This window comes from Stegostoma tigrinum, chromosome 17 (genome assembly GCF_030684315.1).
Source record: "Stegostoma tigrinum isolate sSteTig4 chromosome 17, sSteTig4.hap1, whole genome shotgun sequence".
Classification (NCBI taxonomy): domain Eukaryota; kingdom Metazoa; phylum Chordata; class Chondrichthyes; order Orectolobiformes; family Stegostomatidae; genus Stegostoma; species Stegostoma tigrinum.
This window is the reverse complement of record NC_081370.1, coordinates 55930838-55951116: the sequence shown is the minus strand read 5'-3', so window position 1 is coordinate 55951116 and position 20279 is coordinate 55930838. Positions and strand designations below refer to the sequence as shown.

The 20279-nt window shown below is 40.6% G+C and overlaps 1 protein-coding gene across 4 annotated transcripts in view; it reads left to right on the top strand.

Moving 5' to 3' along the window:
* The window catches only part of LOC125459352 (leucine zipper protein 2-like), a 333928-nt gene that overhangs the window by 215245 nt on the left and 98404 nt on the right, over positions 1-20279 (top strand). For all 4 annotated transcript variants that reach the window (XM_048545724.2, XM_048545725.2, XM_048545722.2 and 1 more), the window contains exon 8: positions 14816-14890. In XM_048545724.2, the coding sequence (XP_048401681.1) occupies positions 14816-14890 (75 nt within the window). The remainder of the gene's footprint in view (positions 1-14815; positions 14891-20279) is intronic.

The following is a 20279-nucleotide window of genomic DNA, read 5'->3' as shown; positions in this document are numbered from 1 at the left end:
ATTTATATCACCTACAAATTTAGAGGTGTATAAGATGATGAGAGACCTGGATAGAGTGGATAGTCAGAGACGTTTTCCCACATTGGAAATAACTATCATGAGGGGGTGTAATTTTACGGTAATTGGAGGAAGGTATAGGGGAGATGTCAGTGGTAGGTTCTTCACACAGAGAGTGGTGGGCACATGGAATGTGCTGCCGGCAGTGGTAGTGGATTCAGACACTTTAGAGATATTTAAACGTCTCTTGGATAGACATGTGGATGATAGTGAATTGTAATTTATGCAGGGTAGTTTGATCTTAGTGGGATAATAGGTCGGCACAACATCATGGGTTGAAGGCTCTGGACTGTGCTGTACTGTTTATGTTTTTAATTCAAAAGCTCGAATTGTTAATGGAAATTGTGAACAGCGATGATCCTGACACTGATCCACTTCCCACCTACTCTCATTAATGCCACTCCCTGCTTTGTACCTTGAAGCCACCAAGCAATCCATTCTGCCATTTGTCCCCGATGGCACATTCCCTGCCCTTATTTATTAACCTGATAACAGGAATGTTATTCATATCTTTTGGAAAAATTTAAATAAATTATATCTATGGCTACACCATTGTGCACCCCCATTATTACCACCTCAAAAATTAGTTAAGCCAGTTTACTAACTTTCTCATTTCTAGAAGTTTTTTTTTCTGTTCTCTCCTTTAGTAAGGAATCCGTAATTTTTCCTACTGTAGAAATTGACCTGTCCCCCCTGATATGCTGTGTATCCCTTCTGAAGGACATCATTGAAATCAATTATCTATCACTCCTCTGGACTTCTAGACACATTGATTTCAGCACAGAAGGAGGCCATTCAACCCATCAACAAAGTTCTGACTGCATGAATTCCATTTTCCCCCCCCCCCCTCCCCCCCCCACCCCCGGAGTGGAAAAAGTCCAATGATGCAGTTCCCTCTACACCAATCTAATTCTTCGATAATGTGAATAATTAGTTCTCTTGACTGTCATCTGTAAATTAAAGTCACTGTCAGAAGATTTTTGTAAACAATATGTACCCACATTAGGCAGTCAGCAATAAACCCATGGGAATCTGTCATGGAATACTCTAAGGGATAACCTAAAACCCCCATGTGCTCAATGAATATTTACAACATTAAATTATTTTATTGCATTTTACCTGATTGCCTTTTAAAATGTTTAAAGCTGAAACAAGTAATGATTGTAAGTGAAGTGATCAACATGCCACGGCTATGGACTGCACCAACATGGATGGCACCCCAAATCTGCCCTTTCTTGTGAGGGGAAAATCTGAAAAGCAGCATTGCTCAGTGAATGTCACTACCCATAGACAATGAGGCTAACAAAAGCACCCAGGTAATCACCAGCACTTTTGCTGCCAAAATCAAGGAAGCAGAGAAGATGGACCAAGTGAAGAAAAGGAAGATTATCACCTTGTTGACCCAGGAATGCAGAATTCTTATGGTGCAGAAGGAAGCTATTTGGCCCAATATGCCTGAACCGGCTCAGTAATTGAGCATCATCCCCAATGTAAATCCCCTGCTTTGGTCCTGTACCCTCGCACATCATTATTTTTACAATTCCTATCATCCAGTGCCCTCTTGAATGCCTCGAGAGGACCCCAAGGATTCAGATGAATGTCCACCTACCCGTCCTTCCCCTTCCTCAGCTGAAGTTACAAAGGGTGTAGAGATGCAGTCAGATTCCACACTGCAGCATGAAACATAGAGAATGTGTTTGACTTCATTGGTGACATGGAACATTCATCATTTGGGGCAGCACAGTAGCTCATGGTTTAGCACTGCTGCCTCACAGCACCAGGGACCCAGATTCAATTCTGCATTTGCGTGACTGTCTGTGTAGAGTTTGCACATTCTCCCCGTGTCTGCATGGGTTTCCTCCAGGTGCTCCGGTTTCCTCCCACAATCCAAAAATGTGCGGGCTAGATGGATTGGCCATGCTACATTGCCCGTAGTGTTCAGGTATGGGTCTGGGTGGGATGCTGTGTGAGTCAGTGTGGACTTGTTGGGCTGGAGGGTGTGTTTCCACACTAGTGATTCTACGATTCAAGAACACCCCACACAAAGCAAAAAAAAAGCACTGTGTTTTTCCAGATTTAACTCCTGATGTTTTTCAATGCCTTCTACTTCTCAAGATCACCTCACTGTCAGGCATGAGCAAATGGAAAGAATTAAGATATTTTACTGCATCACTAAGTTTTAATTTCAAGTCATAAATTCATAGACTTATAAAGTACAGAAAGAAACCGTTCAGTCTAACTCATCCAAGCTGACCAAATATCCAAACCTGACTCTATAAGTTCACACCTGAACTAACATTAACTCTGATTTTTTTTCTTCCCAGATGTTGCCAGGACCTGTTGAGCTTTTCCAATAACTCCTGTTTTAGTTCACCCCTCAATTTCCCATGCTGTAGAGAAAAAGTCTCAGCCTATCCAACCTCTCTTTTATAACACAAACGTCCTCATCTTGGTAATATCTTTGTAAATCCTTTTTGCATCCTCTGCATTTAGAAACATCCTTCCTATGCTTTTACAGGAATTGTACCTTTATAAACGGTGCACTTTTTTTAGACAGCACTGTTTCCCCCAGAGTGTGCAAACGATGCCAGAAGCAAAGTAGAGACCAGGGCTCACCACCCAGAGCTATGCAACTATCAAGGACAGGTGATGCATTTGTGAATTTTGGGTCTGGTCCCCAGTGGGTACAGGCAAGCCTGAAATCACAGACTCTCTTCAACAAAATCCGAGGCGAATGTAATTTTCTGCTCAAAATGTTTAAGAGCTGCCTTCTGCAGATTTCTGGTGTATCATAAAACCAAATTGAGTTTATTGAGATCTTTGAGGGAATGAAGTCTGTCATTTGTGCTCCTAAGATGCTGCTTGGCCTGCCGTGTTCATCCAGCTCCACACTTTGTTATCTCTGTCATTTTTACCAGCTCTGATTTGCATGCCACTCCTGACCGACAGCTTTGCGGTTAATTCTTAAATGCTCTCAGTTGTACTAAACCAGCTACAATATAAAAGAGAAAGCAGAGAATCAGGAGAGTGCTCTGAAACATCTTTTCAGTGCAATGATGATGGTCACTTCATTACTAACAATTATACAATGGATCGTTTGAAATAATCCCCTTGTGAACTTGTCAAGCATTTAATGTATGATCACAGCGCTAAATATACAGAATAAATGAATTATCTGGAATTCAGCCCCTAAACAATTAATAATGGAATTCTGTAGGTTTGATGTACTACAAAACAAATATTAAATAGAACGTCATGGCCTCTATGTGTGGTTTAGACCATAAGACCATAAGACATAGGAGTGGAAGTAAGGCCATTCGGCCCATCGGGTCCATGCCGCCATTTAGTCATGGCTGATGGGCATTTCAACTCCACTTCCCTGCACTCTCCCTGTAGACCTTGATTCCTTGTGAGATCAAGAATTTATCAATCTCTGCCTTGAAGACATTTAACGTACCGGCCTCCACTGCGCTCTGTGGCAATGAATTCCATTAGCCCACCACTCTGTGGCTGAAGAAATGTATCCTCATTTCCATTTTAAATTTGCCCCCTCTAATTCTAAGGCTGTGCCCACGGGTCCTAGTCTCCCCACCTAACGGAAACAACTTCCCAGCATCCACCCTTTCTAACCCATACATTATCTTGTAAGTTTCTGTTAGATTTCCCCTCAACCTTCTAAACTCTAAGGAATACAATCCCAGGATCCTCAGCCATTCACCGTACGTTAAAGCTACCATTCCAGGGATCATCCGTGTGACTCTCTGCTGGAATTGCTCCAGCGCCAGTATGCCCTTCATAAGGTGTGGGGCCCAAAATTGGACACAGTATTCTAAATGGGGCCTAACTAGAGCTTTGTAAAGTCTCAGAAGCACATTGCTGCTTTTATATTCCAATCCTCTTGAGATAAACGACAACATTACATTCGCTTTCTTAATCACAGACTCTACCTGCAAGTTAACCTTTAGAAAATCCTGGACCAACACTCCCAGATCCCTTTGTACTTCTGCTTTATGCTTTAATGCTTTTATGTTTGAAACAGTTCATACAGGGATTTGTACTTTTGCACTTATTTTGGAAACTGGAAGTTTTGATGTTGATGGTAGAGATGGTACAACTTTCTTTTCCATCAGATGACTGACCAGGAATCTTTCCCATTCTTAGCACCTGCCCTTAGCATGCTTGGATGGATTTGCAAGATGTTTCACTTGACCCGTCATAAGATTATGTCTGGAATTTTGATGGGAGGTGGAATATAGCCAGACTAATGACTCTGATGAAGGGTCTAGGCCCAAAACATCAGCTTTCCTGCTGTAAGATGCTGCTTGGCCTGCTGTGTTCATCCAGCTCCACACTTTGTTATATTGGATTCTCCAGCATCTACAGTTCCCAATATCTCTAATGACTGTTGTAAAAACTGGGTGTGTTTTTGATTGCAGAATGACATAGCAAAGGGATTATTTTATTGTCAAGCACTGGAAGGAATTGCTGGATATTTAAAAACAAGTTACGTGAAAGCATTGTGAGTTGTGTTTACACTGTTGCTTTGTAAACAGTTAGACAGGAGAGAGAACACAATGGCGAGTGGGTGGGGCTTGGGGTGATGTCTGCAGAGTGAGATTCAGTCACAACAGATGCATTGTTTTCTGTTGTGACAACACTCAGACTATTACCTGAGCAGCTCAGAAGCCGGTATGTATGAAGGATACAGAGACAGAAGATCTTCAGATTGGAAAAAAATTCTGTCTCTTTGTCTGCAACAAAGTAACTCCAGTCCCAAGTAGGAAGTCACATGATACCAGGTTATAGTCCAGCAGGTTTAATTAAGTTCACTAGCTTTCAGAGTGCTGCTCCTTTGTCAGGTGACATATGGTACAACACTGGCATCTCCATGTCAAGTCCAAAAATAATGAGTCATTTTAACCCTAAATTTGTTATAAGCTGTTGGTTGTTATCAGTTGCTGTGAAATTGAAGTGTAAGTCCCCTCTGTCTGCAGTGGAGAACCAAAAGAACCTGGAAGGAATGAGCAGAAGATTTTCGGGAATAAAAACGAAGAGCAAATTGATGTCTGAGGACTGATGCTGTTGAACTATGACTCCCCATTATTTCCGTCCTCTAATAATTGAGCCAATCATTTTACTACCCGCTAGTGCCTGTCTCAATGTATCTGCAGGTATTTTAAAAGGAGAGCTACAACTTGGCTGGTTGTAACTGGATGATGATCATCCATAGTTTTGTTTACCTGTAGTCAGAACCTATTTGTTTGGAATAAACTGTAGTTCTTGTTCAGTATAGGAACCAGATCAGTGTTTTCTGTGAACCTATATCCACCAGACAAACAAACTGGAGACTTTTCATCAAAGTTCTCAAGCATTAACTTTAGCGATGCTCCCAAGAATAATTGACTATCAGTGAGCATCCGTGTACTTTCCTAAGTTAGTCATGACCAACTCTTCTTTTTTAGTATTCATTAACGGGATGAAGGCAGTGCTGGCCAGGCAGCATTTATTACCCATCCCTAATTGCCCACAGTGCACTTCAGAGTCAACCATATTGCTGTGGGTCTGGAGTCACATGTAGTCCTTCCCAGGTATGGATGGCACTTTCCTTCCCTGAGGGACATTAGTGACCCAGTTGGATTTTTTCAGACCATTGACAACAGATTCATGTTCATCATTGGATTCTGAATTCCAGATATTTATTGAATTCAAATTCCACCATGTGTCATGGCAGGATTCGAACCCAGGGCCCCTACATTACCTGGGTCTCTGGATTAACAGTCAAGTGATAATACCATGGGGCCCTCCCCTTGCTTCCAATTAATTATATATATATATAGAAGGGATGGTAAGAGAGGACATATCTAGAAATAAACTTACTCAGATCCCCATTCCATCTGATCTGGTATCATGGTGACATAGCTGAATGTGCACATGCTCAGTAACTGTTTTTACGAGTAAAGGCATAACTAATCCTTTGGGCCACATCGTGGTCGGCTACAATATAACCATAAACCCATCGATGGCCCTTATTTCGATTTAAAACACTCTCCTCCCTCAAACTGAATGTAAAATTCAACTGTTCTGTAGTCACTACTATCCATAGTTGTTTTCCTTGATCATGTGCTGGGGTTTGAGCCCAGAGCCTCTGGTTCAGAGGGTGGGTCTCTGCCCACTGTGCCTAAAGACATCCTTGAGATCACAGTGAAGGCATTTTAATTTTCTGCTGCTATCCATACATGAATATAATAGGAGTGCTACCATTTACAGCAGCCACTTAATCTATAAAAAAAGCTCTAATTCTCCTGAATCTGAATTTTAAATTTTTAAACTAGCTTGCTTTGATTTCCTTTTAAAATGAAAGTGAAGTATAATGTTCATGGATAAATAAATATGTTTAATTGAATGTTGCTATTTCAAAAAGTCCTTTCAGTACATAAATAAATAATGCCAACATCCAAGTAATTGACAAATTCTGACTGCAACTGACTGCTAATTAATCAATCTGTTGGTTTGCATGTAAATACCATATAAAAAGTAGACTGATGTATTAATCAGCATTACTAATTACATTTTTAATTAAAGTTTAATTAAAATACAGTATTAGACAATTTGATCTGCAACTTTTAAATAAATATTCAGCTATAGCATTTAATCAAAATTCAGTCTTATGTATTCTGGTTAATGTTAGCCTTCGCAATAATATGTTGGATACCACATGACATAATGACCCTACTTGTGAAAACAGCTTCATACTATTCAAACGAACCTCACCAAAATAAAGCAAGTAATGTCTCATGCCTGTAATAAGCGCAAAATAGAATCAAGGCAGGAATTCATTCAGTGCTGTTGGATCATAATCCTAGAATTCCTTCCCTCGTGGGCATATGGATCTACCTTCCTGACTTGAAAATATATTGCTGTTCCAAGGGCTTTGCTGGGTCAAAATCCTGGAATTCCTTCTCTGAGGGCATTGTGGGTCTATCTGCAGACTGTGGACAGCATTAGTTCAAAAAACCAGCTCACTGTCACCTTCCCAAGGTCAGTCAGGGTCAGGCAATAAATGCTGGTGCAGTCAGTATGCCTACATCTCACAAATTAATTTTAAAAACAATTATGTTATGACTTTATACAAAACATCTACTTAAAAAAAATCTTCCTTTTCTCTCCCATCACCTATTGCTGTCACCTTGAAGATTTTAACTTATTCTGGTTGTAGTAACTTTCCATTTTTTCATGCAAATTAGCATTCTTTATGTCCTAGTGTTCTTCAGGTCACATGGCAAAACTCATTGAAGAGTAAATTCTCCCCTTGGAATTTTTCCTTCCCCTTGGACTGCCTTTATTTCGTACTTTCTAAAATCTCCCCTGATCACTGCATCTGTCTCAGCCCATACCTTAAACTAATTTTTAACTTCACACCAGTAAGTTCTACTTTCATGCCTTCATAATTACCCTTTTTTTTAAGTTTAAAGTGCCAGTTTTGGACCCACCCTTCTCTCCTTCAGTCAATGTAAAAGTAAACCAAACTACAGTCATTACTACATATGGGCACTTCCACTCTGAGGTCGTTAATATGCCTCATTGAGTAATACCAGGTCCAATATGATCTGCTCTTTAGTTTGCTCAAGAACATGCTGTATTAAGAAGTGTGCAATTTAAATGCTCAATGATCTCCTAATCTGAGCTACCTCTGCCCAATTGAATTTTTGAGGCTACATATATATTAAGATCTACCAAGATCATCACTACTTTCTGACAGGCTTTATTTATTTCTTCTTTTATTCTCCAGCCTATTTGGAAGTTATTGCTGGGCAATGGTGGTAGAAGTGGAGGGAGCTGGAGGTCAGAGATACCTGATAGATAGGGTCTGAAGTCAAGGCACTCCAGATGACTCTTAGGAGCACGGATGTTAGTCATAATATTTGGAGGAGGTACTAAGGACTGGGATCTAGAATTTGATGTCTAATAATGACCTTGAATGCGTTGTCATCAAAACCCATCTGGTTCACTAATGTGAACTGGGATGAGGTTATAATAAAGGTCCTGTTTTATCAACCTCACCCCTCAATGGTGGGGTTCTGACCCTTCGTTGTGCTCAAGTCATATTTTCTCACGTCTCTCTCTCGCACTCCACACTCCCCGCACTCGCAGTCCCTGCACTCCACTCTCTGTCTAATGAAAGAACAGGGTTATGGTCCTCTGGGACCATGGCATCTTTCTTTTACCTTTACTAATCTGGAAGAACATCAGTTGTCCTGACCTCGTCTGTCCTACACTTGACTCCAGATGTGCAGTAGTGCTTAACTTTTAACTGCCTCTGAAGTGGCCTAGCAAGCCAATCAGTTATATCAAGCTGCTAAATGCCTCAAAAAAAATTTGAAACTGGACGCCACTTGAAGCACAGAGAGCAAAATTGTGATAGCTAGCTCACAGACTGGTCAAGAAACACCCTGCGATAATCATCCTCATAGAATAATAGCTTATGCACAATGTCCTCAACAACACCATCACCATCCCACTGGCAGAGATGGAGGTGCTTTCCTGGGTCCCCTCGACGTTGTCTCTGGACCCAAAGAAATCATAGCTTCAGGCTGAACAAGTAAACCTCCTGCTGATTACCACGTACTGTCCTCCCTCAGCTGATGAATCAGTACTCCTCCATATTGAACAACAGTTAGAGGAAGCATTGAGGGTGGCAAGGACACAGAATGTATTCTTGGTTGGGGATTTCATGGCCATCACCACGAGTGGTAAGACCACCACTGAATGAGCTGGTAAACCCTAAAGATGTAGCTGCTAGACTGAATCTCTGACAGATGTTGAAGGAACTGACAAGAGGATAAAATGCACTTGATCTCATCCTTACCACAATGCCAGCTGCAAATGCATGTGCCCATGACAATATCAGTAGGAGTGACCATCACTCAGCCATGTGGAGATCAAGTTTTGTCTTCAAATTGAATACCTTTTATTTTGTTGTGTGGCACTGTCACCATGCTAAGTGGGAATAGACATCAAACAGATCTACCATCTCAAAACTAGGAATCCATGAGGAGCTATCAGCTATTAGCTATTTGTTTCAGCTGAATTATACTCCGACATAATCTACAAACTCATGGCCTGGCATACCCCCACTCTACCACTACTAGCAGCCAGAGGATCAACCCTAGTTCAATGGAGAATGCAAGAGACTGTGCCGGGACCAGCACCAGGCATACCTGAAAATGAGGTGTCAACCTTGTGAAGCTACGGAGCAGGACTACTTCTGTGCCAAACATCATAAGCAGCAAGTGATAGACAGGGCTAAGTTATCTCACAGCCAGCGGCTCTGATCTAAGCTCTGCAGTGCTACCACATCTAGTCTGAATAGATAATTTAACATCCACATGGAGGAAGCAGATCCTCAAATATCTCTATCCTCAACAGTAGCGACGTTCAACATATCAGAGCAAAAGAAAAGGCTGAAGCATTTGCAACAATCTGTGTGGAAGATCCAACTCAGCCTCCTCTAGAGGTCCCCAGTGTTACTGAGGACACTTTTTTAGCCAATTCAGTTCACACCATGTGATTTCTAGAAATGTCTGAATGGGCTATAGGCCCTGACAGTGTTCTGGAAATAGTGCTCAGTACCCTGGAGCTGTGTTCCAGAACATACGTGCATCCCCAAATTAAGCTGTTCCAGGTCAGCTGCAACATTTGTAATTTTCCACATTGTTGCATAAATGCCGAGGAATGTCGTAAGATACACACAACGGTGGACAAATGCAAACCAGCCCATCAATACACTTTGGATGATCACTAAAGTGATGGAAGTGGTAAAGAGGAGCATTAGGGTCACCAGATGCACGTTTGCTGCATTGATTGAGGATCTGAATCATTAAAAGTGCATTCCAGTGAGTTGCATAATTAATAAGATACAAATTCCTGCGTATGAGGTTCCTAATCTCTGATGCCAGGAGACCAACTCATATTCAGAAGATGAAGTGCTTAACTCTCAAAATCAGAGAATTGCAGAACAGTTAAGGCACAGAAAGAGGCCATTCAGCCCCTTGTGTCTGCATTTGCTCAGATTTATTTTGAAGTCGAGAATCTGATTTTGGATTCTTCTTCCCAATTAATTTCTCATATTCATTGTTGTTCTCAAATCATCTGGGAGCAGAAATTTGTGCTATAAGGAATAATCTATTAAATCTTAATTCCATTTCATTTGTGTATCTGTCCAAACAACTGAAACATCTTCGCAAGTCGTAAGTTAGAAAGTTTGTGACAGACACCAAAATTGGTGGTACAGTGGACAGTGAAGAAGGTTATCTCAGGTTGCAAGGAGATCTTAATCAACTGGGTCAATAGGCTGAGGAGTGGCAGTTTAATTTGGATAAATGTGAGGTATTGCATTTTGGTGAAACAAACAAGGACAGGACTTAAACAATTAAAAGTAGGACCTTGGGTGATGTTGTAGAATAGAGAGACCTGGGGAATCAGGTATATAATTTTTTTTTGAAGCTTGCATCACAAGTAGGCAGGGTGGTTAAGAAGGTGTTTAGCACACATTCTTCATTGCTGAGACCTTTGAAAAGGGAGTTGGGACGTTATGTTGAGTACATGATGTTGGTGAGACTGCTCCTCGAGTACTCTGTCAAGTTGTGGTCACCCTCCTTTTGGAATGATATTATTAAGCTGGAGAGGGTTCAGAAAAGATTTACCAGGAACTACTCGCCAGGAGTGACTTTCAAGGGTGGGCTAGATGGGCTGGAACTTTTCTTCACTGGAGCGTAGGATGTTGAGGGTAATATTATAGAGGTTTATAAAATCATAAGGGGTATAAATAAGGTGAATCGCAGATGTCTTTTCCCTTTGATGGGGGTTGTCAAGGCTAGAGGGCAGTTTTTAAGGTGAGAGGAGAAAAATATTAAAAAGACATGACGGGCAATTTTGTTTTTACACAGTGGTTCGTGTGTGGAATGAACTTCCAGAGGAAGTAGTGGATGTGGGTACAGTTAAAACGTTTTTTTAATAACAAGCTCATGAATAAGAAATGTTTGGAGAGATATGGGCCGAGCACAGGCAGGTCGGAATGGTATTAATGTCAGCATGGACTGTTCGGACCGAAGGATCTGTTTCAGTTCTGTACAACTCTATGGCTTCATATACTGCTATCAAAATTTCTAATTCTGAGCAATACCTTCAGGTCTTTAGTTTGCCTGATATAGAGAAGGCTTGAGGCAAGTGCATATATATTTTAGGCAACTGTCTACCTTCATTAAATTGAAGAATCTGTGCTGGCAGAATGCAATACCTTTGCACTATGTATCAGTCCCAAGTCAGGCATGTGTCATATAGATTCAGTGGAAGAAAGAGCATAGTGAAAGATTTAACCGACGTCTCTTTATTTTACAAATATAGAACGTGCAAGAAAAAAACTTTACATACTTTGCAAAATATTGGCTATTATGCCACGTGATCGATTAACTGTGTTTTAATTAAATTTATGCCGCATTTGGGCAACATATGATACTTTCTCAATGCTATCTTGAATTCCAGTCCCTGATTATTGTCATCTGAGGTCCAATTAACATAACATTAAATTCAGTTTGCTGCATGGATTAATGCCTAAAAGTCAATCCAGAATGATGCCAAATGAATTCATGTGAAACAGTTGCAGTCAGCAAAAAGGCGAAGGTTTAATGCCACTAATTTTAGCTAGACTCAGATGGAGGTACTCTAAGCAAGGACATTGTGCTGCACAGCTTCCCTTTAGTTTCTTACAGTCAATTATTTTTTAATAAGTTTATTCCTGATTTAGTTGTCAAACCTGCAAATAAGCAGCATTTTAAGCAAGAATGCTTCAAAATCTTATTAGAAAAGATCCAAACTGAGCTGCTCTTATTTCTGAATTTATTCATCAGTTTAGAAGATACATCATTTATAAAATGTGATTATATTTACAGTCTGTTTTAGGTTAATTAGCAAGCTTTCTCAATTGATTAATTTTAATTAATGTGATTGCAACCAAATCACAAATCTTGAAACCTTTACTCAATTTTTGTTTTTTTTAACAATTCCTTCTTATAAATATTCGTCAAAAAATTATTGTATAGCCTGAGGTAGTGAGGAGATAATTGGGGATGGTAAGGTTGGAAGTGGGGAGGTGAGATGCATTTAGCAAAAATAGGTGGAGCAGAAACACCAACTAGTCCTTTTCGGCTTGGCTATTTTGCAAGTAGATGTGATAATTCTAAGTCCAAACAATAATGGAATGTTATATACAATGGTGTTTATTCAAGAAAATAGTTTGCAACCTGAATGCTAAATTGCAAAGTTATTAACATTAAAAAAATTCTACTCGCTCTAAGTGGCAATGATTGTGAATTAAAGTTCACTCAGGAATGTTGAGCTACAGTGGCCACAGACACTTTCTACATGCATGTTGTAGCCTGGATCTATGGATAGTAATGTTGATACCTCTAACATGCTTCCCATCACATGGCTGACCAGGAATTTCTCCTGCTTTTACCATGTGCTATCAATGTCTTTTAAAAGAAAGTTCCAGGATGTTACACACTTTGCTCCGATGTGTTATGGACACATCTTCCCTGGTCATCAAGTTCTGTGTCAGGATTCGATCTCGGAGCTCCTAGCTCTGGGGGCGTGCTATACAACAAGTTCTACTAGTAGATGTGTAACATTACTGTGTACTGCCTGGGGCATGAGGGGAACCACACACTGGTGTAAACCCCAGTGCTCTCTCATTCTGGATGCTAGTGTTGATTGTGAAGATTATACACTAGCTTCCTAGCGCAAGAGAACAATGGTGAGATGCAACTGGGCTTCAAGGACCTTCGAGATGTAAACTTAAAATGTCTGGATTGACCTTCCTCATCAGAGCCTATCATGACATTTTCTGAGGATAGATCTATATTCACTCCAGTCCATAAGATCAGTCAATTTTTGTTTTGCTTAAATCATGCTGTTTGGATACTAATCGCACAGCAGACCTGAAAATTTGGTGAGATTTAAACCTGGACCTTTTGACTCAGAGATTGGGGTGCTATGACTGTTTCATAAGAGCCCATTTTTTACAAACATTATTTTGAATCAATCTGATTCACACGTGTTATGACGCATACTTCCAGGAAACAGGTGGAATTTGAACCTAGCCCAAAATTAAGGCCACACGAGTGGACCTGTAACTGTTTAGTACCAGCTAGCAATGTTTATTAATCAACATGTGGCCTTTCAATGATTTGGTGAGATAATGCTATTATTTAAAAGTAGGGAAGCCTTACTCCAACTGTACAAGGTGCAGTGAGACCACATATGGAGACTGTGAGCAGTTTTGGTCTCCTGATTTAAGAAAATTATTTTATTGAAGGCAGATTGAGAAGGTCCCCTAAGATGACACCCTGATTTGGAGCGATTGTGTGATGAATAAAGGTTAAACTCATCGGACCTTCAAGAAATGAGCAGTGATTTCATTAAAACATATAAGATTCTTAAGGAGCTTGACAGGGTAGATGCTAAGAGGATGGTTCCCCTTATGGGACAGTCTTGGACCAAAGGGCATAGTCTCAGAATGAAGAGGTACCAATTTAAGACTGAGAATTTAAGAATTTCTTCTCTGAGGGCTGTGAATTTTTGGGACCCCTTGCCAGAGAGCAGTAGGGGCAGAGTCCTTGTGTATATTTAGTGCTGAGGTAGATAGGTCCTTGATCAGTAGAGTAATAGAGTCAAAGGATCATAGAGTTATACAACATGGAAACAAACCTTTCAGTTTAACGCATCCATGCCAGGCAGGTTTCCCAAATGAAACTAGTCCCATTTGTCTGCATTTGGTTCATGTCCTTTTAAAACTTTGCAATTCATGTATCTGCCCAAATGTATTTTAAATGTTGTAGCTGTGCTTGTACCTACCACTTCCTCTGATAGTTCATTCCACACATGCACCACTCTCTGTGTGAAAAAGTTGCCCCTCAGGCCCCTTTTAAAATTTTCTCCCTCTCCTTAAAATTACACCCTCTATTTTTAAACTCCCCAAGCTAGGGGAAAGACTTTTGCTATTCACCTTATCTATGGCCCTCATGATTTTATAAACCTTTTCAAGGTCATCTGTCAACCTCCTATGGTCCGGTGAAAAGATTCCCAGCCTATCCAGCTATTCCATTTATAACCTCCACTTCTGGTAACATCCCTGTAAATCTTTTCAGCACCCTCTCCAATTTACTAGTATCCTTCCTTTGGCAGAATGACCAGAACTGTACGCAGTACTCCAAAGTTGCCTCACCAACATCCTGTACAGCCACAATATGATTTGCCAACTCCTATGCTCAATGGACTGAGCAATGAAGGCAAGTGTGCTAAATGCTGCCTTAACCACCTTGTCTATGTGTGATGCAATTTTCAAGGAACAGTGTATCTGAATCCCTGAGTCTCCCAGTTCAACAACATTCCCCGGAGTCCTACCATTACCATTAACTATGTAAGTCCTGCCCTTGTTTACCAACACCCCTCATTTAGTTGAACAAAATTCCAGGAATCCAGGGTTACGGGGAAAGAGCAGGAAAGTGGACATGAGGAGTGTCGGTTCAGCCATGGTTCTCTTGAATGGTGGAGACGGCTCAAAGGACTGAACCTGCTGCTCCTGTTTCTATTTCTTGTGGTTGTATGGTCTTATTCTGTATTATGCTCAGGCAGATTTTAAATGCACATTTATGTTGTTCTGCTTTGTACATTACTATTTCTTGTGCCTTTCTCTCCCTAGGCACAGCAGCTGACTGATCTGGAACGCAAACTATTAGCAGCTAAACAGGCATTGGAAAAGACAGCAGGTGATAAGGTGACAAGAATTTTATAAATCAGGGCATTGGATTTTCTTTTCAATATCGAGCCCCTGTGAACATTATTATTTCTCTGACACAGAACTGCAACATTTCTGCTCACTTTGAGATGTAATTGCAATATCGGATTGTTTGAGTCTGTTTTCCTTGCATCTGTGAAGATGCCAACAGTCGGGTCAGGCTGGAGAAGAGAGGAAGTTTGCCAACAAAATGTTGTAGTAAAGCCTCAGATTTTCAACAACTGTTCAGAGGGAAAAGGACTGAATTCTGTTCCTGCCTTGCAGAGCTCTTGTCTCTGTAGTCAGTAGGTTGAGAGCCCAAATTGCTATACCAGGATTTCACCACATCTTCCAGACACTTCAGTGCAGTACTGAACAAGTACCACACTGCCAGATGTCCGTAATTCAGTTGTATAAATTTTTAAAAAGTAGATATAGCACAATGTTGAATAAGAGAAGGAGAATACATTCTCCTCAACCTGCTGGCCAACAAATTATCAGGCTACCATATCATTCTAGCAGATTAGCTGGTCATTATTTCATGGCTGCTTGCACATTATGTCTGTATATCAATAGATATATTTCTTAGGGCAAAGGGGATCAAAGGATACGGAGAGAAAATGAAAACAGGGTTTTGAGTTGCATAATCAGCTATGACACAGCAGGCTTGAAGGGCCAATCGGCCTACTACTGCTCCTATTTTCTATTTCTTAGTTATTGCATTGTCTGAATTTTAACAAGTTTAAAAAGTACTTAATTAGCTGTAAAAAGCAGTCTCAGAAATGTTGTTAACTAACTACAAGTAATAAATCTGTAATTGTTTGAAAATGGATGTTATCTTTTTTCTTCCTGCATCATTTCCCCACCACTCCTTTTCTCTATACTGCCTAGTTTGAGTGGCTTACTGGTATAGGTAGTGTCATCCTAGTCCCAGAGGATTTTGGGGCTGCTCTCTCATTGGAGAGAGATGCTTGTGTTAAATCTGAGTGCCCGTGGCTCTCCAGCAAGGGGTGAGGTTGTGAAGGCAAGGTCATCATGATAACGTCAGCTCATGAGGGAATTGAACCCACGCTGTTGGCATCGCTCCACATCACACAACAGCCATCCAACCAACTGAAATAACCAAATCCACCTCAGAAGTATGATTATCAGTGTTTAGACAACTGTATTATCTACACTGTAAAAGTATGGAGGCTGCTTCAAGAGCCCAGACCCAAACGTTAACATTCCTGCTCCTCTGGTACTGCCTGGCCTGCTGCGTTCCTCCAGCTCAGCACTGTGTTATCTCAAAATCCAACATCCACAGTTCTTCCTATCTCTGCTTCAGACTGCTCCCCACTTTCCTTTTAATTTTACAATTATTCAGTATCAAACACAAATAATCTTGTACAGAGCAGAAAACCATGCATCGTGGGGCAAAAACAGCTGGATCACACTTACTGTTTGATCTGACTTTCTGTGCTCTTTCTTGCAATTATTGGTTATCTACAGAATGGTCTGCCGTAGCACTTTTAAACTCGAGCTGTAATCATTTGGAATCATGCCAAGGCAGAGGTGTGTGTTGATGTTGTTTATAGAAACTCATTATGGCTCAAAAAAGCTGCTGCCAAGCCAAAGTATTTCACACCCCAACACCAACTTTATTGCTTTCAATCTTCTCTGACAGTAATTGCATTGAAAGAAAGCATCACCAGTTTTTATTTTGACAAAATAGCATATAATGAATGTGTTTGTTTAATCACAATGGTAGGCTGATATTGATGAAATTTTTGACTGCAACCCATACACAAGTATAAATTAACTATTGGACTTGTACCTAAATAGAGACAGAAAGCAACAGTTTTTCTTTTCATCAGAGATAATGAGAACTGCAGATGCTGGAGAATCCAAGATAACAAGGTGTGAAGCTGGATGAACACAGCAGGCCAAGCAGCATCTCAGGAGCACAAAAGCTGACGTTTCAGGCCTAGACCCTTCTTCAGAGACACTCTGATGAAGGGTCTAGCCCCGAAACGTCAGCTTTTGTGCTCCTGAGATGCTGCTTGGCCTGCTGTGTTCATCCAGCCTCACATGTTGTTATTTTTTTCATTATTGTTTATTAATGGCATATGGGCACCACAGGCTGGGCCCCATTTATTTCCCACCCCTTATTGCCCCATGTACAAGGTGGTGGTGAGCTGCTTTCTTGAACTGTAGCATTTCGTATGGAGCTGAAAGACTTACTGTGGTATTAGAAAGGGAGTTACAAGAACTTCACCTAATGACAGGAAAGGAATGGTTCCAAGTCAGGGCAGTGAGAGTCTTGGAGGCAATCTTGCTGATGCTGGTACTTCCACATGTGAGCTGTCCCTGACTATCTACCTGCTAATGGGTGCATGCAGTTGGAACGTGTTGGTGGAGTCTTGATGAATTTCTGCTGTACATCTTGTACCGGTTCCACAATGTGCCATCAGTGATGAGGGAGTGAATGTTGAAGGTGGCAGACTGGGTGCCAGTCAAGTGATTATGTTAACTTGGATGATGTGAAGCTGATTGAACATTATTGGATCTGTACTCATCAAGTTCTCTGGAGAACTAACACTATCAACATTGTTTCAGACATCCTGGCCTCAAACCCATTAATCAGCCAGAACTTTTCAAATGTAATAGGAATGCATTACAAGTAACTAAAATGGAATAAAACAAGATCATCCACTGAGGATAAATGTCTATAATTTGTTGGAGGACAACAGAGTGCTACTCCAGGATCACATTTCAGTTGTTACAAAAATTATCACATCAGCTATTCAAAATAAGAGGCTTATACACTCAATGTGCATTAGTTCAACCAGATATTTGACTGTGACATATGTTATGAGCTTGAATGTTCTCAACTGGTCAGAGTGTATTCTGGCTGGGATTTGTAAAGGATGGACCATGCCTGGCAAAACTGATTGAGAAGTGACTAAAACTAGCAGAGATGGAAAAGCCTATTGAAGTTATTTATTTGGACAGTGAAGGAATTTGACAGTCACATGTAAGAGATGATATTATTAGCTAAATTTGAGGCATATGGACTTGAAGGCACATTGTTGATCTGGTTAGAAGTCTAGCTGTGTGACAGTTGAGATAACAGGGCTCCAGAATGTGAACAGTTGTGTACAGAAAGGCTTGAAGTATTCATCATATTTACAAATGACCTTTCAAAAGGTCACTGCAGATGTGAACACAATGCGACCAAACAAATGTTAACGTTCGGTAAGGCAAATCAGATAGTGTCCTGGGGAATGTTGCTGAACAAGGAGACCTTGGGGTGCAGGTTCATAGTCCCTTGAAGGGGAAGTTGCAGGTAAGGTCGTGAAGAATACATTTGGAACACGTCTTTATTGTCCATGCATTCAGTACAGCAGTTGAAATATAGGAATATTTTCATGTTGCGGCTGTACAGGACATTGGTGAGGCCACTTTTGGAATACTGCATTCAGTTCTGTTCTGCCTGCTGTAGTAAACATGTTCTTAAGCTTGAAAGGGTGCTTAAAAAATTTACATGGACGTTGCTGGGATTGGAGAGCTTGAGCTATGGGGTGAGGCTGAATAGGCTGAGGCTACTTTCCCTGGAGCATCGGAGGCTGGAGGGGTGACCTTAAAACAGGTTTATAAAACCAAAAGGGACATGGACAGGGAGAATAGCCAGGATCTTTTTCCTGGTTAAGCGAGTCCAAAACTAGAGGGCATAGGTTTAACGTGAGAGTGGAAAAATATAAAAGGGACCTGAGGGCTAACTTTTTCACACAGGGAATGGTGTGTGTGTGTGGAATCAGCTGCAAAGGAAGTGGTGGAGGCTGGTACAACTATAACGTTTAAAAGACATCTGGATGGGTATGTGAAATGGAAGGGTTTGTAGGGATGTGGGCCAAATTTTTGGCAAATGGGACTAGATTAATTTAGAATATCTGGTCAGCATGGATGAGTTGGACAGAAGGATCTGTTCCTGTGCTGTACATCTCTATGACTCTGTTAATTGAATGAGAACAATAATTGTAAATGGAGTTTGCTATTTGCAAGGTTGAATTAATCTACTTTCAATCTGAAAGAGTCTGAAAAAGTAGAGCAATGAGGATCCAAGAGACTTATAGGTCCATGAGTGCAGATCATTAAAATGAACTGGTGTAAAAGATATTCAAAAATTTAATTTGAATGTTGGTCTTACACCTGGAGGACAAGAATGCGAAGGGTGGACGTTTGCAACAGTTATACAAAGCTTCGTTTTCATTGTACCATTTGTGTTCTGTGCAGTTCTGGGAACCAAACTTTAGGGAGGATTTATTTGCCTGGAAGGGAGTGTAGCAAAAGACGAACCAGAATGATGCCTGAGTTCCAGAGTCCATGGACAAGGAGAGATGACACAAACCAAGGTTGTACTCTCTGGAATACAGAATTGTAGGTGGTGATTTGATCAAAGTTTTAGAGATATTAAGGTGACCTGATAGGTTAAATGAGGAGCAGCTCTCTCTTTTGTCTGTGGAGTCTGGAGTCAGGTCAAAATCTTCAACTAATTAGGTTGAAAAACTAAAGTCAGAATTTTCAGGAATGAAGCTATGAAGGACTTCAACACTCAATGGGTACTGGAAATTTGGAACCTCTCTTTCACAAATGACGGTTGATGCTCGGTAAATTATTTGTTGTAATTCTATATTTTATACCAAAGGTTTGAAAAAAATGAGACAAAGCTGAATATGTGGAGTTTGATCGTAGATCAATGTGATCTCACTGAACAGTCGAATAGTCTTGAGAGACTGAATGGCTTTCTCCTGTTCCAATGTTCTTTATGTTCTTGTATGTGAAAAATTAAGTCAGCAAGCTGGTTTCCAACCGAAGTCAATCTGATATTGTAAGCTGAGTGGAATTCTTGAGTCGTTCAAATATGGCAAACAATTATTTTGAAAAGTTCTTTGTTAACCCACTCAAGTTTTGCCGATGCAGTTATCATTACACTGCATCTTTGGGGACGTTGAAATCTTGATCAATGTCAATAGAGACTGTTGACACTCAGCTGTTTGCAAATTTGCCGCTTGTAAAATATTCTTGTACATCAGGGTAACGTGAGGCTTGACACGAAACCATCTTTCTCTTTACTGTCTGTTGCTATGTGATCATTTGCATTACTGATGATGCAGAATACATCTAGTGTTAACCCCTTACATGGCAAGAGCTAAGGTAATCAATACCTTAATTTCACTGAAAGCTAGAAACCTACGGGATAAAGTGATATGGCACAATTGACATTAGCTTTGCTCAGGCCATTCGAGAGATATTTGTTTGGCAGTTGGAAGAGATCCCAAGGCACTTTTTCCAAGGCCAAGCAAAATGTACACTTTCCTCAAACAAAGTTTAATATCCAATCCCAAAG